We start from the raw sequence: 25944 nt of genomic DNA on the forward strand, positions 1-25944 counted from the left end.
ATCGGCCCATCTTTAAGGAATTTGGTACACGGGTTCCCAACGCTAACTGAATCCTACTTACGTACATATATACGTCCATAGCCTGCAGCTCGGTCACCGTGTGAGGTGGCGTTGGGTCCCCCATCCCAACGCCTCCCACGTTGTTGGCTGCCTGCCTATATAAGACTGTCTGTCACTCCAGTCTCTACATTCCCTTCCTTGCTTCGCCACGGGATTCACGTCTCCCTACTGATAACTACAGCCTTTTTGTTTAATCCACGGCTTCTCCGCTGTTTTATTGTTCATTTATTACGATTATAGTTATTGTGTAGGTATTTTACACTTACTTTACATTGTTCAGGTACCCATTTCCTTTATCATTCCAACCCTACCACCATTAACATGTCTATCGAGTTGATCACCATCGATCAAAGAACTGTCACTTACCGAGTGGTTTCCATGCCCGCAGATGGCACCTGCCTTTTCCATTCTCTGTGTTACATATTGCACGGCCATATCAGGCTCACTCTTGATATCCATTGTGTCTTATGTATTGAATGACTGGGACAGGTTCAAGGTGTGGACTGATGATGGTACAGGAGATAATTAGACTACACAGGAGCACTAGAAGAGTGAAATGCTTAAGCCCTTCACCTATGGATCTGCATGTGAGTTGATGGCTGCCGCTGAATTGTTCGGTTGTCGCTTTCAAGTTTACCGAAATGGCCAAATATTTTACACCTTTGGACAACCGCCAATGCCTCTTAAACATCTTAGATTGACAGGTGACGATTTCAGTAGTGGACACTTTGATGTTTATGAATGTTTAAACTCTCAAAAGCTGGACGTGAAGTTATCGATGAAACCGGTTGTGTGTTTACAACGCTTGACAGATGCCGAATGTCACTTCAACACAACAAATCCTGCAAATACCTTCGTAATTGAAACAAACCATGAAACTGAAACCGATTAAAGAGTAAGCTCAGTGCACAGCTTGGTCATGTTACAACCGGAGGGCCGAACTGACAACATGGTATACAAAGAGATCCTTAACAAATAATTATTGGCATATTTTCCCTCAGTTTATTTAATGCAGTACTTTGCCACTGCGAAGCGCGGGTATTTTGCTAGTGACAAAATAAACTACAGGATTAAAGTGGAAATTTTGAGATCAAATTTCCACTTTAATTACAAAATTTTTCACCATGTCCCTAATTTTTTTTTCTCTGTGGCTCAAATACACCGCCGTATATTCTGTTGCGAAGGTGCAAAAAAAAAAAAAAAAAATTATATATATATATTATATATATATATTATATGCTTATATTAAGTTAAAAAGTGTACTGAAAAGTAAAAAATAAGTCTGGCATACATCACTCATAAAATAAAGGGTGCAATAAATTTGCAAATATTTCTGAAATTCTGTTTTTGCTCTCTATATTCTGGGGTATTAAGTCTTGATTGACGAAGGGAAAAGTTCATTTAAGTAAAATTAGTCTCGCATACATTCCATTTTGGTGATCTTTACTGAGATGTTCCTGCACCTTGTTTGGAAGGCTGCTGTGGCCTCCATAATCTTTAAATGGAGGAAGTTTGGAATAACCATAAGTCTTACTTGAGCTGGCTGCTCGGCCAAACGGAGCAATCAGGGGAGAAGGTCTTTGGTAAGAGGGGCGACCATGAACCTGATGGTCCCCCTGGCTGAACACTCCACTGATGGAAGCCTCATCTCTGTACAAGAGACATGAAAACCCACTTGCTGTTTGCAAAAAGGCACATCAAGGACCTTCAGACTGGGAGAAGCAAGATTCTCTAGTCTGATGAAACCACGATTGACCTGCTTTGTCTTAGCTGTAAGCGTCACCTTGTTTGGAGTGCAGCTGTGGTCAATTTAATTGAGTGGGCATGATTAGGAAAGGCATATACACTTGTCTACAGTCGTGGCCAAGAGTTTTGGGAATGACCCATGTGTTGATTTTCACAAAATTTGCTGCTTCAGTGTTGTTAGATCTTTGTATCTGATGTTTCTCTGGTGTACTGAAGTGGAATTACAAGCAGTTCAGAAGTTTCAAAGGCTATTATTGACAATGACATTATGTTTATGCACAGAGTCAATATTTGCAGTGTTGGCCCTTCTTTCTTTTTCAAGACCCCTGCAATTCGCCCTGGCATGATGTCAATCAACTTCTGGGCCAAATCCTGACTGATGGCAGCCCATTCTTGCATAATCAATGCTTGGAGTTTGTCAGAATTTGCGGGTGTTTGTTTGTCCACCTGTGTCTTGAGGATTGACCACAAGTTCTCAATGGGATTAACGTCTGGGGAGTTTCCTGGCCATGGAACCCAAATTTCGATGTTTTGCTCCCGGAGCCACCTAGTTGTCACTTTTGCCTTATGGCCCAGTGCCCCCATCATGTTGATCACCAAAATGTTCCTGGATGGTTGAGAGAAGTTGCTCTCAAAGGAACGCCAAATAAAATGCAGAGAGGCTCCATCTATGATCTAAGACTTCATAAAACTTTTATCAACACCTGATTAATCCAATTCAGGGAGGCATGGAGGCTGTAGCCCACTCCTGTAGTGTGAGAATCAAGGTTGGGATGCCAGTATATACAAATTTAATCTAACATTCTCCGATTTGCTTGATCCAATAAAGGGCCTCGGGGCATAAAGTCTATTCAGGAGTGTCAAGTCCAAGAGGGGAGTCAAACCTGAATGGAGTGCCAGTCCATCCAAAGCCTTAGAAACCCGCACTTAAACCATGTTTAAAGGCCAAGGAACAGCTGGAGAAAAGTAAAAATCAAAAGCCTGATCATGATGGCGGGCGTCTCTTCTGTTTTACCTAATGAGCTGATGCACATAAACCTATAAACGTACGCACTACGGTACAAGTTGAGGAGCTCTGTTGGATCTCCTGTCCTCTTAATAGGACCATTTCTGCAGAGTCAGAATTCAGAGCATTTTCACGGTAATAATGAACATTGTATTTGCATCCAAGCACTGAGCTAGCAAGTAACTAAGTGCATTTTTGGCAGTGCTTGTTCCTATCGTCTACCATATGCCATGACAGACAGCCTATAGTACTTCCAGCCAGCCATTTCAGTACTAAGGTTTCCAAATTGACACCATATGATGTTAGGGGAGCAACTATAACACAGGACACTGTCAGTGACTTTTATATAATAAAACAAAACAATAAGACATTTTCTTTCAGTGTGACGTTCCATACATGAAGTTGTGGAACGAAACAGAAGAATCATCACCATCAATACTAATTATTTAGTATTGTATGTCACAGAATGAATTACTCATAAACTAATGAGGCTAGTATCTTGATGTCAATCAAAAGGCTATGACTGGATACTTTCCAGAAATTCAAAAACATTTAGGCAGCAGCAACCTTGGAAAAGTAACCTGTGATTGTGCATTTATTATGAAAAAAGAGATCCCAAAAACCAAGCCACACGGGAGGAAGAAATAGAAGAGGAGCAACATCTGCTGGGCGTCAGGCAAATCTGAGAAGCCAGTTAAATGACAAAGAACACTGTAATAGGGAGAAGGAAAAGAAGAGCAGCAACATCTGATGAGCATCAAGCACAACGCATGATACATTTCCCAGATTGCAAGTGAACTCGTTTCACCAAGGAGGCCAGTGTGCAATTACTGCTAGTGGGTCGTCAATGAATTTAGAAAGACAAAACTGGGGCCAGAACCATAAAGGAAGTGAAATACTGGTGTGTGTGGGTCAAATGCTTAAGAATTGGCCTTGTGTATCGGCCCAATGAAAACAACCCTCAATGGGCCCTCACAATTACTGTTATCTTCGTTCTTCTACTATCACCAGTACCACTTTCTCTGGTCAAAATATCCCTCTTTTCACATCTGTTACCAATTTGGGCGTTAAAGGTGAGTTGTGAGTCCATTTTGACACCCACATCAAACACTTCTGTAAGTCATCTTTTTACCACCTTAAAAACATTGCCAAACTACACCCAACGCTCACCCTGGTAGAAGCAGAGAAGCTCGTCCATGCCTTTGTCTCTTCCAGGCTGGATTACTGTAATGCGCTCCTCGGCGGGATTCCCGGTAAGAGTATCCAGAGACTTCAGTATATTCAGAACAGCGCTGCCAGGATCCTGATGAGGGTGCGAAAGCACGATCACATCACCCCTATCCTGAAAACTCTTCATTGGCTCCCAGTCCAGCTCAGAATAGAGTACAAGGTCAAACTTCTCACCCATCAGTGCATTTATGGACAAGCCCCTCTTTACCTACAGGAACTTCTCACTCCTTATACTCCTCACGTGCCCCCCGCTCTGTACACACAAACACCCTCCAAGTCCCCAGAACTAAGCTCAGCAGCATGGGTGACGGGGCTTTTTCATCTGTGGCGCTAAGCTTTGGAAAGCCCTCCCTGATTACCTGAGAACCCCACAATCGACTGATGTTTTTAAATGAAACCTAAAAGCTCATCTCTTTAGAAAGACTTTTTGTTAAAGTATTTTTATAGACTCTTATTTTTGACTATGTAGCACTTTGAGATTGCTAAAATATAAAGTGCAACACAAATAAAATGTATCATTATTAGTATTATTATTTCACAGGGTCTCCTAATGAAAAGACTTATTACTGAGGCTGGGTTTGGCATTTTCTCAAACATTATTACCCATTTGTTTTCCTTTGGCCCTCAGCTGTTAAGTACACCCTCCACTCACTCGGCCAGAAATCGGCGCAGGACTGTAACTATAATCTGTTACCACTGATATTTTTGGGTCTGACTTCTTGTCTGTGGCAACAAACTCTTTGATGAAGTGACTAGAAATTTTTAAAACATTCCGACCTTCAAACCAGCCAGCCATGTCTTCCTAATACACCTGAACGTAACACCAAGCAGGCATTTTCTTCAATGTAAATTAGAACGAGGTCAGCCCTGAAAGTTAGGCATTTCTCAAAGGTTTTCCCGCTGTACCTAATCTGATCTCCACATTGCTGACTAACGATTCTTGTTGTCCACCAAGCCTTGCATGCTCTCACTTTAGCGAGTTTTGCATTTCAGTTTGAAGTTAGGACATTTACCTTACACTTCAGATATTTATATATTTCATAAATATACACTACTGATCAAATGTTTTACAACACCTTACTTTTTCTTCAAAATTAGGCAGTTAAATTGCAATGAATGACCTAAAAGTGTAAAAAGGTAAGCAATTGGCCATCTTAACTCTTTGAGGGCTGAATATTTTTTCAGTTTTCTGAAAAGCACACAAAGCAATGGTTTCGCCCATAAAACGTCTGATGCTACGTGCTGTGGCTGGAGTTGGCACATGTTCGGCATCTCTAGCATCAATATCTGCGTGGGGGCACCTCGATAGCCAGCAGGAACGCATGGTGGGCCGGCTAACTGGCTGTCTTCCCACAGCAGGTGGTGGTGGCGACAGTTGCAGTGTGACACAATATGGTTTGTACCTCATGTCATCATAAGTGGTGGTCCTCCCAGGCAAATGCTGCTGTAGGCGTATCAGCTATACAAATATGTTCAGGAACCCCGATCAGCTGGGGACCAACCAGCCAATGCTGGTCCCTCACTTTTGTTTTTGACCGCCATCTCCTGATCGCTTGCATCAAATTCCAAGTCCAACAAGTCAGAGTCCGGTTCAGCGATAATAAGTAAAACATCCATGGAGTATTTTAATTTGCACATTCGTTAGTCTCTCGCCAGATGTCAATGTCGTTTTAGAGGTTGTTTGCTCTTCGCTACTCATGCACACACAGGCTTCTTAACTTTCCTTCTAGCAAAGAGAATTGAACTAAAAGGTAAGGGCGAGTTTTGTTGCAGTTTACAGATGATTACCGTCCTCTACCCCTGAATTTTGACAAAAGTCGACATCAGCCCTGAAACAGTTAATGGAACAACAGGTTACAACCTTCTGATGTTCTGCGGCAATTAAAGTAAATGAAGCCTTGCAGGTTGAATCAAACAATTTGCACAGATGATTACTTAGGACCCCCCTGTCTGTCTTAACATTCCTAGTGTTAGACCCGAGCAGTACTCGGGCTGTAAAAACAGTGCTGAAAGTGTTAGCTCTGAGCGTTACTCGAGCTATGGTATACAGTAGATGTGTCATCCACCATTGACACTACAAGGCCATCAAAGCCCTATTTTGTCCTTTAAGGAATGACTTTCTTACTGCCACTCCTTCAAAGTGGCCTTTGGCCTCTCGGTAGCCTCTCTTACCAGTTTCCACCTTGCTCTTTCATCCAGTTTGGAGGGTCCTAGTAGTAACAAACACTTGCCACTTCTTTATTATGGACTTTACTGAGCTCCTTGGGATTGATAAAGCCTTTGAGATGTTCTGGTCTCCATCTCCTGCCATATGTCGGTCCACAACTTTATCCCTGAGATCTTTTGAAAGTGGCTTGCCACCCATAGTCAGCTGATTGCTATCAGTGGCACTACCATGCAAGGGAATGAATGGACCAGGAAGAGCTTCACTAATCGCACTCATTACAATCGATCACAGGTGGAAGGAAGCCAGTAACCGCAATGGAAATGGTGGGCACTGACACCTGATTGAGTTTGGGGGGGGGATCCTTTATTAATCTCAGGATTTCTTGTTTTTGATTTTTTAACATTTTTCTGAACTGTAGCTGTAATATCTTACACTCAAGCTGGAAAAAATATTAGTTTGTGTGATTTCATTTAAGGCTGTAAAGCAAAAATATGGGAATATTTTGAAGGAGGGGATTCTTTTCTATACCCACTGTAAACACTTTCACAAAATGTACAAGTATAACAGAACAAGTGCACTTTTATTCAAGAATATAACCGAAGAAAAAGAAAATCGGGTTAGGGTACAATGCTGACACGACTGCTTGGGTGGTGCAGCGGTAAGAAGTGCGGACTCGTAATCAACAGGTTGTGGGTTTGATCCGGGCCGCTTCCCAGAATTAACATTTTGAGTAGTGAGCTGCTCTGATTGTTACTATTATACAATCAAAACACACATTTGATTTGAGTCTGTAACAGCCGGTCAGTGTAAATGTATGCTACTTGTAAAGGTTAGCCTTTTTTTTTTTAATTTGGTTTATTCTGTCAGTTGCGTTCACACTCCCCGCCGATCTGACATGGCTGTTTTCAAGTAAAGACGTGCTATAACATAACAGAGGTGAACTCAGATGAGGATGAGCAAGGCATGCCAAGCTTGCCTAGTCATCGTGCAAAGTTCTGTTTGTGATTGTTTTGTAATGGTCTTTATATTATATATATATATATATATATATATATATATATATATATATATATATATATATATATATAAAAATGTACTGTATACAATAAAGCCTTGGATTGCGAGGAACTTGGTCTGTGAGTGTTTTGCAAGATGAGCTAAAATTTTTAATCAATTTTAACTTGATAAACGAGCAAGGCCTTGCAATACGAGTAGAACGTATAACGCTTTGTCCGACGAGCATCACGTGATCACAACTGAACCGATGGTTTTTATCCCTCTGCGGGATTGTGGGTAATCGTCTCCCATGCTTGGTTTCTGATGGCGTGCCTCACTCGTATAGTCAACATCCGTACGAGTGCATACTGTTTACTACAACATTGTGACCCTGTGTGTGTGTGTTGTAACATGCAAGTCCCTGTACTGCACCCCAAAACACGAAGCGGAGTCTCAGTACTTTAGCAACACCATCTTTATTCAGCTTGAAACAGGAACAGCATGGTTATTTATTGTAGCGGGATCTTGCGCTCTCCTATACACAGACACAGCAGTCAGGCAGGGTCATGGCCAGGTAAGCGGCCAGGTAATACTGTGCCCTGCATTTATAATGTTCCTTGTATCACCCATCGATGGCAGGTGCTTATAATATGACCGTGATATTTAACGATTCACTTTTGCGGCGAATTGCTACAGCACTGGGAGCCTACGGTTGTATTGGGACTCTTCTACGTTTCGTCCCATTGGGTGGAAACCCAAAAGAGTTTAGAAACCTTACAGTGTGTAAAGCATTTTTTTTTTACTTTGTGTCCAAGTGTAGTGACTCCTCATCCATCCATTATCCAATCCGCTATATCCTAACTACAGGGTCACGGGGATCTGCTGGAGCCAATCCCAGCCAACACAGGACGCAAGGAAGGAAACAACCCCCAGGCAGGGCGCCAGCCCACCACAGGGTGCGCACACACACACCCACACACCAAGCACACACGAAGGACAATTTAGAATCGCCAATGCAGTCATTGGAGAGGCTCCTTGTTAAAGTTGCAAAAAAAGAAAGACTCCAGTGAGCCGACAGATAGCAGGGATTCTGTTAGAGTGAAAGTCGCCCTGCACAATAACCCTCCTCTTCCTCCTCCTCTCTCTCGTCTCCCTCACACCAGCCATGATTCTTTTTAAAGGTAAAGTGCAGGTTAATTTGCTTGATATATTTTTACTTTAGATTTTGTATTAATCATTTTTATATGAATAGTTTTGGGTTGTGGAATGAATCATCTGAGTTTCCATTGTTTCTTATGGGGAAATTCGCTTTGATATACGAGTGCTTTGGATTACAAGCGCGTTTCCGGAACAAACCAAGGCACCGCTGTACAGTTGGCCCTTGTGATTGGTGGGTTTATGATTTCTGGGTCTGCCTATTTGGGGCTTGGTCACCAATAATTACAGGGAAATTATGCGAGTTTTGTAGCCTCTTGCAGAAAATCACTGCAATGATGCCACTTAAATGGACTGTAAATCCCAGCAACCCCAGGAGTACTGCGTCATTGGGCAGCTCCGGCTGTTGTAGCAAGGCCTGCTGGGTGAAACAAGACAAGGGCGTTGAGTTTTAAAAGTGAACCACAAGAAGCCAGCAAGATCACAATCTGAGGTATCTTCTTGTTTCAACGCTTCACTGGATTACAACCGCAGTGCACCCACTGGATTAGAGTTTTATGTTCTTGGCCCGGGCCCGCTCGTTCAAAGGATTTCATCTGGGTTGGAAGACGTCTTTGTCTCCCTAAATTCTGCAAATCTTCACTTACATTGGAATCCCAGCAGGACAAAACTTGACCTAACTGTCAAGAGGCTGTTCACAGGGGATTTCACTTACCCTAAGCCTAACCCGAACCCGAACTACATCACCTGCATCTGCAAAACTAGACTGTGTCGTAAGTGTTTAACATTTTGTGCTTAGTGTTTTATTGGAGTTCTTTTGTATCCATAATATTAATCATTTTTGTCATTTATGACCATAGCGCGTTTCCAAATTACGCTTGCAAACTAAGGCACCACTGTATGTTACTTATATAAAAGCCACATCGAATGTTATTTAACTGTTTACCTTATTTATTTATCTTCCTAGAGCGTAAAATCACAAGCAGACTGCAGAGTTTTCTGTGTTTCATCAACACAAGCATACTGACAAAGTATATGTGTAATGCAACGAAATGTGTGGCAGCAGCTTCCACCTGCAGCTATAGACTCTCTTTTATAGAGAAGACCATCACAAGATCATTTCACATCTCATTACGTTATATTCTTGTGGGCTTTGACCAGCTCTTTATCTCATCATCTGGGAAAGGCTCTCTGTAGAGAAAACAATCCCACGGCCACCACAACAGAGAGGTTAGGAGCAGGCGCTGAGACAGCACATTGCCGCACCCACCACATGATAAACCAACTCAGGACACCAGATTAGAACCCGAGTGCAGCCATGCAACGGATGACACCTCAGCACCACACCAGTTCAGATGGGATGGAACCAGTGTGAGTTTTTTTATGGTGGCTGGAGGGCCAATTCTGACACCAACCCCCAGGTTTTACAGATTAACGTCATACCCAGGACGGAGCAATTTCAGGTTAAGGGCCTAACGGAGTAGAGTTCGAAACGGCAACCTTCCGATTGCCAGCGCAGATCCCTAGCCTCAGAGCCACCACTTCGCCATAACATACACAGTCAATTTATGTGGATCCTAAAAGAAGACCCAGCCATCCTGCATGGATAGCGGGGCTGAATGAAATGCCAGTTGTATCCATATCTGCGTTTTAGTGGCATCTTTATATTTTATTTATTTACTTACTTATCTGCCTGTTTATGTATTTATTTATTTAAAGAGCTGCTGTATTACTAGGGTGTCGTACTGTGTTAGCTTTTATGGATGTAGTGAGAAGTTAAGTAAAATGACACCTTTTATTGGCTAACTAGAAAGATTACAATATGCCAGCTTTCAATGCAGCTCAGGCCCCTTCTTCAGGCAAGGTGGAATTCAGAAAGTGGAGATTCCTGTGCATATTAAGACACCAGGACAGGTACAGCACTGGAAAACCTTGAGGAGAGACATCTTAGCTGTACTCCAGTTTCTGTATTCCATCTTCTCTGAAGAAGGAGCCGGAGTTGCATTGAAAGCTGCCGTACTGTAATCTCTCTGGTTAGCCAATAAGAACTGCTGTAAAAAGCCAAAATTTCCCATGGGGACAAATAAAGTTCTCTCCGTCTTCCCCATTTTTGGCTTTCAAAAATGATGTCCAATTAAAGCACTGAATATAAAAACATACAATTTTAAATATTAGCAATAGTCTTACGACTTACTTTATCAGATAAATACAACTGACTGCTTTTAAAAAGCAGCTCCCTTACAATTAGAGAGTGAGTCACGCATCGCTGATCCTAAATTACTCTCAAGTAAGTTTACTTCCCTAGTTACTTAAGGGTCACATGACTGCGGCACCCTGAGGTTTGACCACAATCAGTGCTTGACAGAACCAGCAAAGTCTCTCAGGGGCCTGTCCTTGGACTGTCGTTTTTTATCTGCTTTATATGAATGACACACTATTGGAAAGTGAAAAAAGAACACCCTGAAGATGTAACACATCAAGGAACTGAGATTTGTGTGGGAGAACCAGAGTGTGTTGAGGACGCAGTGACACACAATGATACGACGAGGCTTCTTTGGTACATTGAGTGTCCAGTGTTATAGTTTACTCCCATTAAAATCAGGTGTCACCTCACTGTGCTACATACAACACAGGTCCATATTCTGTCATGCAAAAAAAATATACAGAAGATGAATGTCCTCTATGCCCTTTTTTAATATTTGAGGCTCAGCTTGGTCGAGGTTCACTGGTGGTGGCTCAATGCAGGAGACATGCCGTCTGCCATCCACCCTCCAGTCCAGTCACCTGCACGTTCAATTAGGGCATGCTAGCCAATGGAGGTGAGAAATGGCCTCTAGAGGAAGATAAATTGCATGGGTGGAATGTGGACGGGCACCATTTTGCTGGATGAACACGTTCCATTACGTGCAGGAATGGGACCATTGGTGACATAGGTAGTACTGATCAAGGTCCCCTCAACAAACACCAGATGTAAGTGCTGAAGCTGATAGCCCCCCACCCCTCATTCCTTGGCATGGATCCCGAACATCATAGGCATAAACACAGTGGAGGTAATTGCTCATCAGGTCTCTGTCAGACACATACACCACCATCACTCACTCCCAGACATATTTTGCTTACATAACTGAAGACAAACTGCCATTTCTCCTTCTAGTCAGCCATTGGAAGAAACACTGCAGGTGTGCTTGGCACTCATGCCAGAGGAACACATGATCACCATCCTGCTTCAAGAAGACCATTGCGTTTGGTCTGAGTGGACACCACTGATGCACTAGTGCCTTGGACTGTGGTCATTTGGTCTGCCAATGCCACCCTTCTGATGTGCATTTCTGGGTCTTTGTTGTCCAGAACTGCATCTCTGGGTGTGGGTGCCCACCTCTCTCCATTACACCAGGGGTTCTTAAACTTTTTTATCTGTGGGCCCAAGTAAGAAAATAAGTCCCACACGGAAGTCGAATGAGAGGATTATTGCCGGAATGACAGTGGAGCCACACAAACAAATAACAATGACCATATAATGAAAAACAGTGAACATTTTACTGCTGCTTAAACATATTTCTTACATGAATATTATGAACAGAGAAAATCAAAAACATCTCTATATACAATCAATAAGATGAAGACCATGGAGCGGCTGCTGCTTCACCACCTGAGGCCACAGGTCCGCCACACCCTCGACCTTCTGCAGTTGGCATACCAGGAGAAGGTGGGAGCGGAGAATGTCATCATCTACATGCTACACCGATCCCTCTCCCACTTGGACAGAGGCAGTGGCGCTGTAAGAATTTTGTTTCTGGACTTCTCTAGCACCTTCAACACCATCCAACCTCGGCTCCTTAAGGACAAGCTGACTGAGATGGGAGTAGATTCACACCTGGTGCCATGGATCGTGGACTATCTTACAGACAGACCTCAGTATGTGCGTCTCGGGAACTGCAGGTCTGACATTGTGGTCAGCAGCACAGGAGCGCCACAGGGGACTGGACTTTCTCCGGTCCTGTTCAGCCAACATACATCAGACTTCCAATACAACTCGGATTCCTACCACACGCAAAAGTTCACTGACGACACTGCTATGGTGGGCTGCATCAGGAGTGGGCAGGAGGAGGAGTATAGGAACCTAATCAAAGACTTTGTTAAATGGTGCGACTCAGACCACCTACACCTGAACACCAGCAAAACCAAGGAGCTGGTGGTGGAGTTTAAGAGGACCAGGCCCCTCATGGACCCCATGATCATCAGAGGTGACTGTGCAGAGGGTGCAGACCTATAAATACCTGGGAGTGCAGCTGGATGATAAACTGGACTGGACTGTCAATACTGATGATCTATACGACAGAGCCGACTATACTTCATTAGAAGGTTGGCATCCTTCAACATCTGCAATAAGATGCTACAGGCGTTCTATCAGACGGTTGTGGCGAGTGCCCTCTTCTACGCGATGGTGTGCTGGGGTGGCAGCATTAAGAAACTGGACAAACTGGTGAGGAAGGCAGGCTCTGTTGTAGGCATGGAGCTGGACAGTTTGACATCCGTGGCAGAGCGACGGGCGCTGAGCAGACTCCTGTCAATCATGGAGAATCCACTGAACAGGATCATCTCCAGACAGAGGAGCAGCTTCAGCGACAGACTGCTGTCACCATCCTGCTCCACTGACAGACTGAGGAGACCCCACACTATGCGACTCTTCAGTTCCACCCAGGGGAGTAAACGTTAACATTATACAAAGTTATTGTCTGTTATACCTGCATTGTTATCACTCTTTAATTTAATATTGTTTTTTATTGGTATGCTGCTGCTGGAGTATGGGAATTTCCCCTTGGGAATAATAAAGTATCTATCAATAAGATGTCTGTCTGTCCATCTGGCGCCTGTGCCCTTGCTTTTGCTTGGATGTAATGTTAACCAGTGTCAACAAGAGGGCAGGATTGTGGCCAGCAAAAGGTTGCAAACTGTGTGGCGTACCTCCATGCGTCCACAACAGAGCTGGAGGCATGAACAATGGCAACAAGAAGCACAAAGAAAGAGGGATGTAAGGCATATCTGGTGAACTGCGGTTCATAAACGCACAAGGTGATTGAAACAGACAGACGTCATATTGTACCATTTTAATAAAACAGGTGTTTCACTTTGTTAGTCTATTATAATAAGAAAATCCTGGGATGAGACGTGACTTTAACAGAGAAGATACTTTCATGTCCCATCAGACGAGACTTTGTGCCAAGAGATTTAACCAATGCCCAGGGCCGGAAATAAAAGACAAAGAGTAAATGACATCAAGCAGGGCACGCACACACACACCAAGCACACACTAGGGACGATTTAGAATCGCCAATGCACCTAACCTGCATGTCTTTGGACTGTGGGAGGAAACCCACGCAGACATCGGAGAACATGCAAACTCCACACAGGGAGGACCCGGGAAGCGAACCCTTAAGGGTCTCCTAACTGCGAGACAGCAGCGCTACCACTGCACCACCATGCTGCTCGACATAGGAAATACTTTTAAAATTATGTAATTATGTAATGTAAGTTACTATTGTGTAAAATTGTTCATATTCAGTATCTGGTTTTGATTATGCTTGTTTTTATCAGACAAAAACAAAACCAGACAGCAAACCATGTAGTGTAGTAAGTTTCACAAACATTAAGCTCATATTATATCCAAATCCATTAAGTGTACAGTTCTGTCTGATTCTGACACAAAAATAAACCCCATAGCTCTTTAACCATACTATAATTACTAAAACTGAAACTAATAGATATAAAAATAAAATAAAAATATCTTTGTGAAACAAAAACTAAATTAAAACTAAAAATACACGATGAAGGAAAACTAAAACTAAACTGAATTTCCAAGCAAGGTCAGAAAAAAATATAGAAATAAAAACTAATATAAAAATTATAATAACCTCGATCTGTTATAATTTAAACTTCTTTTTATGTTCTTTAAATATTAATTGTTGCATTTGTGCACAATCTAGACTAGACTGAAATGACTTGGCAATGCTTGTTCCTCTGCTATCATCTTAAGCCATTATAAAATGAAGAGATCGATGCAGTCCTGGAGCCACGACGACAGCCCATTAGGGTCCCGTTTTATTTGTTCTCCCTGATCTCTGGGAACAGCACCTATAACTAAGTCACATGACTTCCGAAAAAATCTTTTTTACTCTATCAGAAGAACAAAGTAAGCGTGCCTACTCCATGTTCAGTGGCAGCTAGGTGTCATCGGTGCAACTGTAGAAGGCGATACGTAGAATGGGTGTGAATTTATGATTTTGTGGACCTGCCTCTTAATAAATGGGTGTGAACGTGTGCAGAGCAGCCCCAATGGTGGTGCCAAATGCTGACAGGATAAGCTCTGGCCCGCTTAGCCCTGTAGTGGACAAAGCTGGTTTACAAAACAGGTGGATAGATATCTGATAATAAATACAACACAGTCCAAGACATGTAGCTATTCTTCTGTAGAGGCAGCTGTATCTATCCTGACATTAAGTTTGTTTGTGTGTCCAGATATCAGAAAGAACATTTCAAGGTGTTCAAATGAACGCATGAAGAGACTTAAGACAACTGGATGCTCTAAGGAGGAGTGCTGCACAAAACTCTGAGGGCTGCCGCCGATTCGTCTTAATACATGTTGTGTCCTTATTAAAACGTGCCTCCTTCCCATCCCACCAAAGACAGTTTGTGTCTTTACACTGCACAATAAAAGTTTTCAAAGGTTTTGTTTCTTGAAACATTTTTTGGTATTATAATATACATCTCCAAACTGAACACAAATATATTTTGAGACCAACTGTAATCACACAGGAATTTAGAGAAACATGAAATTACAAAATGGGTGTTTATTGAATTTAATGGTGCGATCACATTGCATTAGTCTGACTGAGCTAAAAATGTAATGCTTCTTGTTTCTGAGTTGATGGACTTCACTTGCCCCATTACTGCTTGACCACTGTTGTAGCATTCTGGTGTCTGTCACTGGCTACACCAACATTAGCAAAGAAGCTGTCCAAGTGTGAATGTGGAACATGAATCTTTAGGATCACCTCGTGGTTTTGTACGTTTGAAGCATGTTGTCAACTAGCTGCACGTGGTTTGGTGCTCTGTAGTTGCCAAGAAAATTCTCAATAACATTCTTGAAAACCTTCCATGTGATTTCCTCCAACTTCCCAGCCATAGTTACTTGTATCCAAGTAATGGTAATTTAAAAAGAACTGAGTGGACATGTGGGTAAATGGCACTGAAGTCAGACCTAATGATTATTAGAAAATAACAGCTTAAATAACGAGAACATCTAGAAAAGTAGAAGTCATAATGTAAATGTTAAAAACCAACAAAATACAATGTAACTCATACTAATGCTTCCTATATTCCAATTAATTAATCAGTTATATATTTTTCTATTAGGAGTTTCATAACATAAAGTCAAAAACATTAGAACATTAGAAAACTTCTGCCATGAATAATCAATTGAGCCCAACAAAGAGAGTCAGCCAATCTAATCCTCCTAATTCCTCCAAATTAACATCACGTTGAGTTTTGCAGGTCCCGATCGATCGATAGACAGACAGATACTTTATTAATCCCAAGGGGAAATTCACAAACTCCAGCAGCAGCATACTGATAAAAAACAATATTAAATTAAAGAGTGATAACAATGTAGGTATAACAGACAATAACTTTGTATAATGTCAACGTTTACCCCCCCCGAGTCACATATTGTGGGGTCTCCTCAGTCTGTCTCTGAAGCTGCTCCTCTGTCTGGAGATGATCCTGTTCAGTGGATTCTCCATGATTGACAGCAGTCTGCTCAGCGCCCGTCGCTCTGCCACGGATGTCAAACTGTCCAGCTCCGTGCCTACAATAGAGCCTGCCTTCCTCACCAGTTTGTCCAGGCGAAAGTCCCACTAAAGTTCTATTGTCTACAACACTACCTGGTCACTTATTCCAGAAGTCCATAGTCACTGTGTGAAGACTAACTTTCTAACATCTGTACAAAATGTATCCTTAACAGGTTTCCAACTGTGTCCCCGTGTTCTTGATCAACTCATTTTAAAGTCACTGTCTCGATCCACTGGACTAATTCCCTTCATCATTTTAAACACTTCACTCAGGTTAAACTGAAAAGGCTCAGCTCTTTTAATCTTTCCTTATAACTCATTCCCTGTAGTCCTGGAATCGGCTTAGTGGCTCCTCTTTGGTCTTTTTCCAGCGCTGCTGTATCTTTTTTGTAGCTCGGAGACTAAAACTGCTCACTCAACAGTGTGTTATAAGCGCACATATTATATATTATATATATATATATATTATATATATATATCTTACTAGGGGGCTTTCCCCTGCTCGCTTTGCTCATCAACCCCCCGACCTGCACTATAAGCTAGCCTCTTTGTGGTTCTGCCACTCACGTATGGGGATGCGAATGTACAATTTAAACAGATTTTTATTTTCATGGGAATTGTTACATATGCATAATAAAACTATTGTACATTACAGTGAGTAATTAACAATATTAAAAAAGAGTAAAATGGAATAATTTGAAAGTAAATTCTATTTCATGTTGCGCTAGAGTTATTCATTGCGTAATACGATTTTGTTTTGTTTGGCTTTGAAATTAACACGCAAATACTTTTTAAACTTACATTTTTACTGTAAAACTTCAGCAAAAAGAATTTTTAATTAACTTTTCGTCAATATCGCATTGAATTTTGATTCCGTGTTTGGACTGTCATTGTGACAACGCAACGTATAACAGCCCGTGACTGAATTTCATTTCTCGCTCTCTATTAAAGAAAACGATTTTTTCAAATGTTTGTCCTTATGATTTGTTAATTGTCATAGCAAAAGCTGTTCTAACGGGAAACTGTAAACATTTTAATTCGAATGTCATATCAAGATCTCCTTTGGTGTCTCATGCTACCCCTTGAAGATGTACTGCATTACTTTTCTTGGACAGTATCCCTTTTACTTTTCCTCCCGCCGCTAATACACAAGCAAGTTGAGCACGTCAGCAAAACAAAACCTCTGAAGAAAGACAAAGTCGCTTAGCCTCTAATGCACAAACGATGCAAGCACATCAACAAAACGAAAACCTCCTAGGAGAGAGACGCCCAGAGGAGTTTCTTTCAATTACCTGACATCTCAATTTTTTTTTCCTGACGATTTCAATAGTTTCTAGGACCCTATGCTAACGTTCTATTAGCCGTCTGAATGGCTCCTGAACACTGTGAGGAAACTGATATCGAAGAGTCCACTATGACTCCTAAATCCTTCTCATAAAGTGTTCCTTCAAGTTTCAGACCTCCTATTGTGTATTCATATCTGACATTTTTACTTCCTACATGTAATTCTTTCCATTCATACAGTCGGCCCTAACGGCCTGTGGGGATTACGGGTTCAGGACCCCCATGAATACGTTTTGGAGCCCCCCACCTCACCTTCTAATACTGTACTGTGGACTACAAGCCTTACGAATAGATCTAGACAATACAGTACAGTTTTACATGACACCAGAAGAGTAAGAGGAGAGGTCAGGAGCACACACTGATACAACGCACTGCTGCACCCACCACATGACAAACCAACAAAGGATCCCAGATTAGGACCCGAGTGCAGCCATGCAATGGGTGACACCTCAGCACCACACCAGTTCAGATGGAATGGAACCATTGCGAGTTTTTTTTTTTTATGGTGGCTGAAGTGCCCCAGGTTTTCCCCTGCAGGTTGGAGGGCCTACATGTAGGGCTGGAGGCAGATTAACGTTTCATACCCAGGATGGAGTAACTGCAGGTTAAGGGCAGTAGGGGCATTTACGGGATTTGAACCAGCAACCTTCCGATTACCAGTGCAGATCCCTAGCCTCTGAGCCACCACTCCGCCTACCTGTAAATTGAAAAAAATATTAATATAGTTGAGAAAAAATAGCATACACAATGATCACCGTGCAAGCAAATCACGCGCACGAGGCTGGCTGTAGAGCCAGATGTGAGGTTTCCCCCACACAAAGTGTGAAGTTCTGCAGGTCTTAAGTGAACTACTATGTTTCAAAAAGTTATTATATTACCATAAATAAACACACTAATTTGTTATATGATAAAAATGAGTAATATTACATACATTGTATGCATTTATAACTTAATAGACCTTAGTAGACCTTTTCGTTTTCTTTATATTTTCCAGTCTTGTATTTTACTGTCTGCAGTTTTCCACTGTAGGTTGCTAAACTCGAAAAATAATTTCTATTTAATTATTGATGACAAACCAGTGGATGGGAGGATCCACAAATCATAAACCTGAGTCTGTACTTGCATTAAAATTCGTCTGCCCCAGCCTGTATGCTGTCCAAGTTTCTCTGTTATGATTGAGTGGATTCAAAAGTATCTGTCAATCCACCAAGCTTGGTATCATCTGCACACGCAATCAGTTTGTTGTTTAAGGCAGCTGTCAAATCTTGAAATTGTTTCAACCACCTGTCTGAGGGTCCAGAACTGATGAAGCCTCTCAAATAAGTGGAGAAACATTTTTAAGATTTCACAGCAAGTCCATTTCCTTTGACATGCTACTGTGAAATGCTATTATATTATTAGGACCGGTGAGCTTTGTTGGACTGAATGGCCTATTCTCGTCTAGATTGTTCTAATTTCTCTTCTTTTACTCATCTGTTTCCTGGCCCTGATTAAGCTTGGTGCCTATTGCAGCAGCAGAAACTATTCCAGGCGGGGACAACAGCCCATCACTGGGCACCAGTCACACATACACCCCTCAAATTCACTCAAACTGGACCAATTTAAAGAAGGCGATGAAAATAAAGCGCACATCTTTGAGAGGCGGAATACCTGAAGAAAATCCACACAGACACAGAAACACATGCAGAGCCCGTTACATATGTTCTTATTGCAACACACATCCTTGCTTCCTCAGTTTTCAGAACCTGCAGGTTCACTACAAGATCATGAGGTTGCCCTAAAAGCACTGGGCACCACTATAGCTGCCCCTAAAATTTGCAGAGGTTTCTGACAGACTTAGACAATGAAATCTGTTTAGTCTCAAGCAGAAGAGATGGCACGAGGTTCTCATCCAGGTCTTCAAAATCCTCAAAGTCATTGATAAAGTTGATACAGCAGCACACTTTAAACTTAACATATATACTTTAGATCATGTACTTCAGGACACCGGTGGAAATTAAGGGGAAGTGTATTTATTATTAATTATTATTATCACTGCATATTTGGCTGAGGTCTTTATCCAAGCTGACTTACAACATTGAGAGATACAATTGGTTACGTTTCTTTTGTTTTTCCAATTGGAGAACGGGCAGGTGAAGTGACCTGCTAATGGTCACACAGTGTCCGTGGCAGGACAGGAACCCATACATTTATACGATACATGATTGAAATGCCACCGTAATATCATCAGGCACCATTAAAGCAGCACACACCTGGTATAGATTTCCGACGGACTCAGTGAATTAAACGTGTCTAGTGTCAAGCAGAAGAGACTGCATCAGGACCTTATCCAGGTCTTCATATTCTCAAAGGTATTGATAAAGCAGATCCAGCAGCATTCTTTCAGCTTAACTGTGAATCATGTACCCAAAGACACCAGTTAAAATTAAGTGCATTTATTATTACTATTATCATCATCATGTATTAATTGACTGACATCTTTAACCAATGTGAATTACAACATCTGAGGGATACAATTGGTTGCGTTTCTTTTGGTTTTCCAGTTGGAGTAAGGGCAGGTGAAGAGACTTGCTCATGGTCCCTCTGGGTCACTGATGGGATAGGAACCCATACATTTACACGATACATGTCTGCGAGGCTACCCTAAAACCATCAGGCACACACACCTGGGGCCTCATGTATAAACGGTGTGTATGCACAAAAATGTTGCACAAGCCCGTTTCAATGTATAAAACCTAAACTTGGCATAAAGCCATGCACATTTCCATGGTAGCTTATACCCTGGCATACGCAAGTTCTCTGCTCGGTTTGCAGAATGGTGGCACCCAGCATCAGAGCAGTGCTACTGTTCCTGTGTGGTTACCCGTTCTTTTTTAGATTCACATCCCTGATGCAGCTTTATAAATAAACTGAAATTAACCAAATATTGTTTATTAGTTTAATGCATCTGATTGTAATTAACCTGTAATAATATAATGGTCCACAGAATGGTCAAACTATTCTAAATAGCTGCTTTAGCGTTGTTACTCTCACTGCACCTTCTTCTTCTTTCAGCTGCTCCCATTAGGGGTTGAGACAGCAGATCATCTTTTTCCATATTACTCTCAATGTACCACTCGGAGCAGCTGATCGGAAAGAGAATTATCGGTATACAGCATCAAGCACACGCTGCCTCAGCCATGCGCACAGTCTATTTGAACTGCTCTCGCACAGCAAACACTTCAAAATCTTTCCTGTACGGACCTCGCGGTTCAGAAACAGTTTCATTCCATGAACTCTAAACGCACTCAGTCGGTCCATCAAGTGCTCCTGGTAGAACTGTTTGTACTTATAAATACAATCACCTCACTGTAAACCTGCACTACAGTTAGAATATTGCACAACCTGAGCCACTTTATAAAGCGCGTATTTACATATGATGATGATATAATTTTTAAGTTGAAATGCAGCAAAATATGTTTATTATACAGATAAAACTAACTTTATTTAAATCATCTATATTGTAAACATGAGGTCACGGTGTCGCTGCACCAGTTCACAGATTGTTCCTGCCTCGCTCTATATGCTTGCTGGGCCAGGCGTGTCACTGGAAGGACAGAGTACTACGAAGATATTTCAATGTTCCTTAAAAGTTTTGAAGAATCGGCGCTCTAAGCTTACAGATGACTTAACGTCTATTACAGAGCTGACTGTGTGGCGATTGGATATTTGGAGAAAGAAAAGTAAGGACAGGAATTGGGGGTTAGTACTTTTGAGAGAGACAGTACTGCTGCAATAAAGTATTTCATCAAAGGTTGCGCACAATCACTGCGCCACCGTGTTCCCATGTTTAATAACACGCTTTAACTCCCATCATCATGAAAATGATATCAAGTATACATCTCAGTATTTTAATTATTCAGAGAGCTGTAATATTACAAATGTAATGGATTCTGTGTCCTGTCGGAGGAAGAGAAAGCCCGGAAGCACGTAGTGATTCACACACACAGAGCACATAGAAGATCAAATACAAAACAAAGCATTTAATGTGCTACTTTAGTTACGATGGGATTTGAGAAACTAGTAAATGAAACGATTTTAAGATAAACTTTACGATGTTCTAGTTTCATGACAAAAACAAACTACGTGATTAAAGTGGAAATTTTGAGATTAAAGTTGACATTTCGTGCCTTTTTCCCCACTGTGTGCCTATTTTTTTTTCTCTGTACCCTAATAAGCTTTCATATGAAACTCAGACGGTTGGCTGTGACTCGCCTTTTCACGACGACTTTGATATCTGACAACTTCTTTTTAATTTCGGGCACTGTATGACTTTGTGAACTTTAGCTTTCGAGTTTCTCCGACACGCTATGTCACTCAATCAACTTCCTTTTGTTGTTTATACCACTGTTTAAACCAACAAATAGTACGTTTTCTTTGCCTCCACTTGGTATTCGCTGAAATTCTTCTATTTTCCCTCGTGCTTTTTCCATTGTCTTTTCACAGAATGCTGAGCTTAAGGCCTTTTATATTGATTTTCATATTCAAAGAGGTGTAATTCTGGGAGGAGAGGGGTGGCGGGAGAGAACACAGCAGGCGTGTGCACATGCGTTTCTTTTCACGCTGACCGGGATTTATGTAGTGGAAGAACACGGAAGTTGGCGAACACACAGATTTATTCATCTGGATTTTTTGTGCGCAAGTACATTTCCGCTTTTGTGCTTACACCATGTTATAGTGCGAACTCTACACATGCCGTTATGCATGAGGCCCCGGTATAGATTTTTTGACGGACTCAATGAATGAAACGTGTCTAGTGTCAAGCAGAAGAGACTGCATCAGGACCTAATCCAGGTCTTCAGATTATCAAGGGTATTTATAAAGCAGTTATCACTTATTATTTGCCTAACGTCAAGATGACTTACAAACACCTGAGATACAACTGGTTGCATTTCATTAGTTTTTTCAATTTGAGAACAGGCAGATAAAGTGACAGAATAAGAACCTATACATTTACACAATACATGATCTCAAGGATACCCTAAATACCTTCAGGCTCCAATACAGCAGCACACACACATCTAGTATTGATTTCTGATGGACTCAGTGAATTAAACCTCTCTAGTGTCGAGCAGGAAAGAATGCATCAGAACCTAATTCTGGTCTTCAGATTCTCAAAGGTACAGTATTAATAAAGCAGATCCAACAGAATTCTTTCAACCTAACGGTGAATCACATATCTCAAAGAGACCATTCATTGCATTTAGGACTGAGGCCAGGAGGTTCTCCTTTACAGAAACAGTTTTAGAAATCTGGAACAAACTACTAAGACATGGGGTTTTATGCAGAAACCTTGATAACTTTTAAGGAAGATCTGGATGAAATATTGAGATATCTGAGTTACGTTAGCTAAACAAACAAGCCTGATGGACTGAATGGTCTCCTCTTGTTTTGTCAGATTTCTTAAGTTTGTACTCTGGAACACATTCATGCTTCCTCCACATTTGGAACCTGCAGGTTCAGTACACGATCGCGAGGCTACCCTAAAACCATCAGGCACCATTAAAGCAGCACCCACACCACGTCGTTTTACGACAGACTCGGAGAATGAAACCTCCTTATCGCTGAGCAAAGGAGACCGGGCGGGGACTTTATAGAGCTCTTCACAATCCTGAAATGCATTCCCGAATCCAACTTAACAGTGTATCACATACTCAACACCAATAGAAATTAAGGAGAAGTGCACTTAGGACTGAAGTCAGGAAGTACTACTTTACACAAACAGTTGTAGGAATCTATTGAGACAAGGAGCTGAAGCAGAAACTTTGATAACCCTTAAAAAGTATCTGGATGAGATATTGGAACATCTTAGCTATTAGCTAAAGAAACAGGCTTGATAGACTGGTCACCTGTTGCTTGTCAAATTTCTTATGTTCTTACTACAGAACACATCCATTACTTCCTTGGCATTCAGAACCTGCAATGTTCAGTACGTGACCGCGAGGCTACCCTGAAACCATCGGGCACCATTAAAGCAGTACCCACACCTTGTATAGAATTAAACCTTCTTAGTGTCCAGCACAGGAGACTGTGTGGAGACCTAATCCAGGTCCTCGAAAGCAATGATAAAGTAGATCCACCAGAATTCAACTTAACAGTTTTAAAGCCCAGGGCACATACCCAACACTGACATGCAGAACACAAATCTCGTCACACAGCTCACGATTTATTTACAGTCGGGGAAGTGTTTCTTCTTCGCTGCCCCACAGTACAGTCAATACCGCACTACAGTCCCTTCTATTCGCCAGTTCTTCCGCCTCCACCCCTCATGAGCTTCTTGCCGACTCAGACCATTAGGTGGTGGTGGTGGTGACTGGCTCCTTTTATTGGTCCTTGGAGTGTCCCAGGTGTGGTATAAGTCCATTATAGGGTTCCCACGGAGCCCAGCTGGGAATCCATAGTGCCACTGCTGCCCAGGAGGGCTGCCCTCTAGCGTCACAGGGGAGGTACTGCCTCACTGATGTTCTCTCCCCAGGTTCTTCCCGACCTTTATAATGCACTGGTGAGGCCTCATCTTGAGTACTGTGTGCAGTTTTGGTCTCCAGGCTACAAAAAGGACATAGCAGCACTAGAAAAGGTCCAGAGAAGAGCGACTAGGCTGATTCCAGGTCTAAAGGGGTTGAATTATGAGGAAAGATTAAAAGAGCTGGGCCTTTACAGTTTAAGCAAAAGAAGATTAAGAGGTGACATGATTGAAGTGTTTAAAATTATGAAGGGAATTAGTACAGTGGATCGAGACTTGTATTTTAAAATGAGCTCATCAAGAACACGGGGACACAGTTGGAAACTTGTTAAGGGTAAATTTCGCACAAACATTAGGAAGTTTTTCTTTACACAAAGAACGATAGACACTTGGAATAAGTTACCAAGTAGTGTGGTAGACAGTAAGACGTTAGGGACTTTCAAAACTCGACTTGATGTTTTCTTGGAGGAAGCAAGTGGATAGGACTGGCGAGCTTTGTTGGGCTGAATGGCCTGTTCTCGTCTAGATTGTTCTAATTGTTCTAATTGTTCTAAGTAATGGCAGTGGCTGCCCATCACACAATGTATCATTAAGGAGTAGTATATTTAGGACTGAAGTTAGGAGGCACTTGTTTTTAATGCCATGAGAATCTGAACAAATTAACTGGGTACAGCAAAAGCGTCATTAGAACAAGACCCAAACATAGACAGGATTATTACAGGACAAGCCCATGCTCGCTCGGTTTGCAGTCGCCACTTAAACCAGGCAGCATGCTTTTGGACCGTTTTGAAAGAATGTCATCCAAACACGAGATGAGAACACCTTCGCCACTGGGCAGACATTCCAACCAGAATTCGAACTGGTGTCCCAGACTTGGACTTTGGAGAGGCTGATTATTGCTCACAGTAGTTTTGTTTATATCGGGCTTATCTTCATCACTTCCACAATGAGATGGTAACCCTTCCCCAAACGCGAGTCATCCGGGATGCCAAGAACGCCAGAAACAAACGTGCGGCACAGAATCAAGAAACACCCACAAGCAGCTCACGTGCGATCGACCGGCACACCGCGGAGCGCGATGATGGACCCCCCCTTTCCCAACAGACGGCGCCCCCGGGGCCTCTCACCTTATTGAGGGATGGTGCCAGAAGTCCCCGCCATTTGGGTGCGTTCTCTTCGCTGAAGAAGTCGTATTGAAGCTGTTGCGTCTGCATGGCTCCTGCCTCTTCGGGCGCACGCACTCACGCGCGCACACACCTACGCTGCGATCGGCCCGTGTGCGCCCCTGCACGAGACACTTGTCACGGCTTACATGAACAGAGACGGCCGATGAGGCGTGGGCGCCAACTCCGGCTGACAGCGAGCAAAGCCTCCTGCGGCTGCTGCTGCTAATGCTGTTGTTACCGCTGCTCGGCCACTGCGCTCAGGCGACAACCCCTACTCGGGCTCAGGGGGACAAGGGAAAAAAAAATCAGCAAGACGACATGTCTTAAAATGGGCCGCCTACCGATCTGCGGCTTTAGCGATCCCCGGTTAGGCTCGCCTGAGTTCACCTTGAGAACGCCGGGGAGCGCCGACTTGCCTTCGGTAAGTCGTCTAGGCTCTGTGCATTAAAGTACTCCCTGTGCACAATCGCCCATCTTCACAAAGTGATCGCCACAAAAGGACGAGAGACTTTGCTTCCTAGCCTCCGCACGCCTGATAACATGCACGCATGGCACCGCCTCAGAACGCCATCCGAATCGTGGACTCGGTGCCACGCCGCCCAGTATCGTGCCACTGTCCGTGCCCGCTGCTCTATTTCATTTGGCCCAGCTTGGGATTTCTGGAGATTGTTATGACTCGGGCGCAGTTGTACTCCGAGGGGGCAAGGCGCATGCGCGGCAAACTC

General features: G+C 42.5%; 1 protein-coding gene across 2 annotated transcripts in view; it reads right to left on the reverse strand.

The window, feature by feature from the left end:
* The window catches only part of LOC120516982 (son of sevenless homolog 1-like), a 119942-nt gene extending 93998 nt beyond the window's left edge, over positions 1-25944 (reverse strand). Inside the window, exon 1 of one of the 2 annotated variants that reach the window (XM_039739023.1) lies at positions 25181-25944. In XM_039739023.1, the coding sequence (XP_039594957.1) occupies positions 25181-25267 (87 nt within the window). In that variant the 5' untranslated portion in view covers positions 25268-25944. The remainder of the gene's footprint in view (positions 1-25180) is intronic. The other variant, XM_039739025.1, reaches the window with a different exon arrangement.

This window comes from Polypterus senegalus, chromosome 16 (assembly GCF_016835505.1).
Source record: "Polypterus senegalus isolate Bchr_013 chromosome 16, ASM1683550v1, whole genome shotgun sequence".
Taxonomy (NCBI): Eukaryota; Metazoa; Chordata; class Cladistia; order Polypteriformes; family Polypteridae; genus Polypterus; species Polypterus senegalus.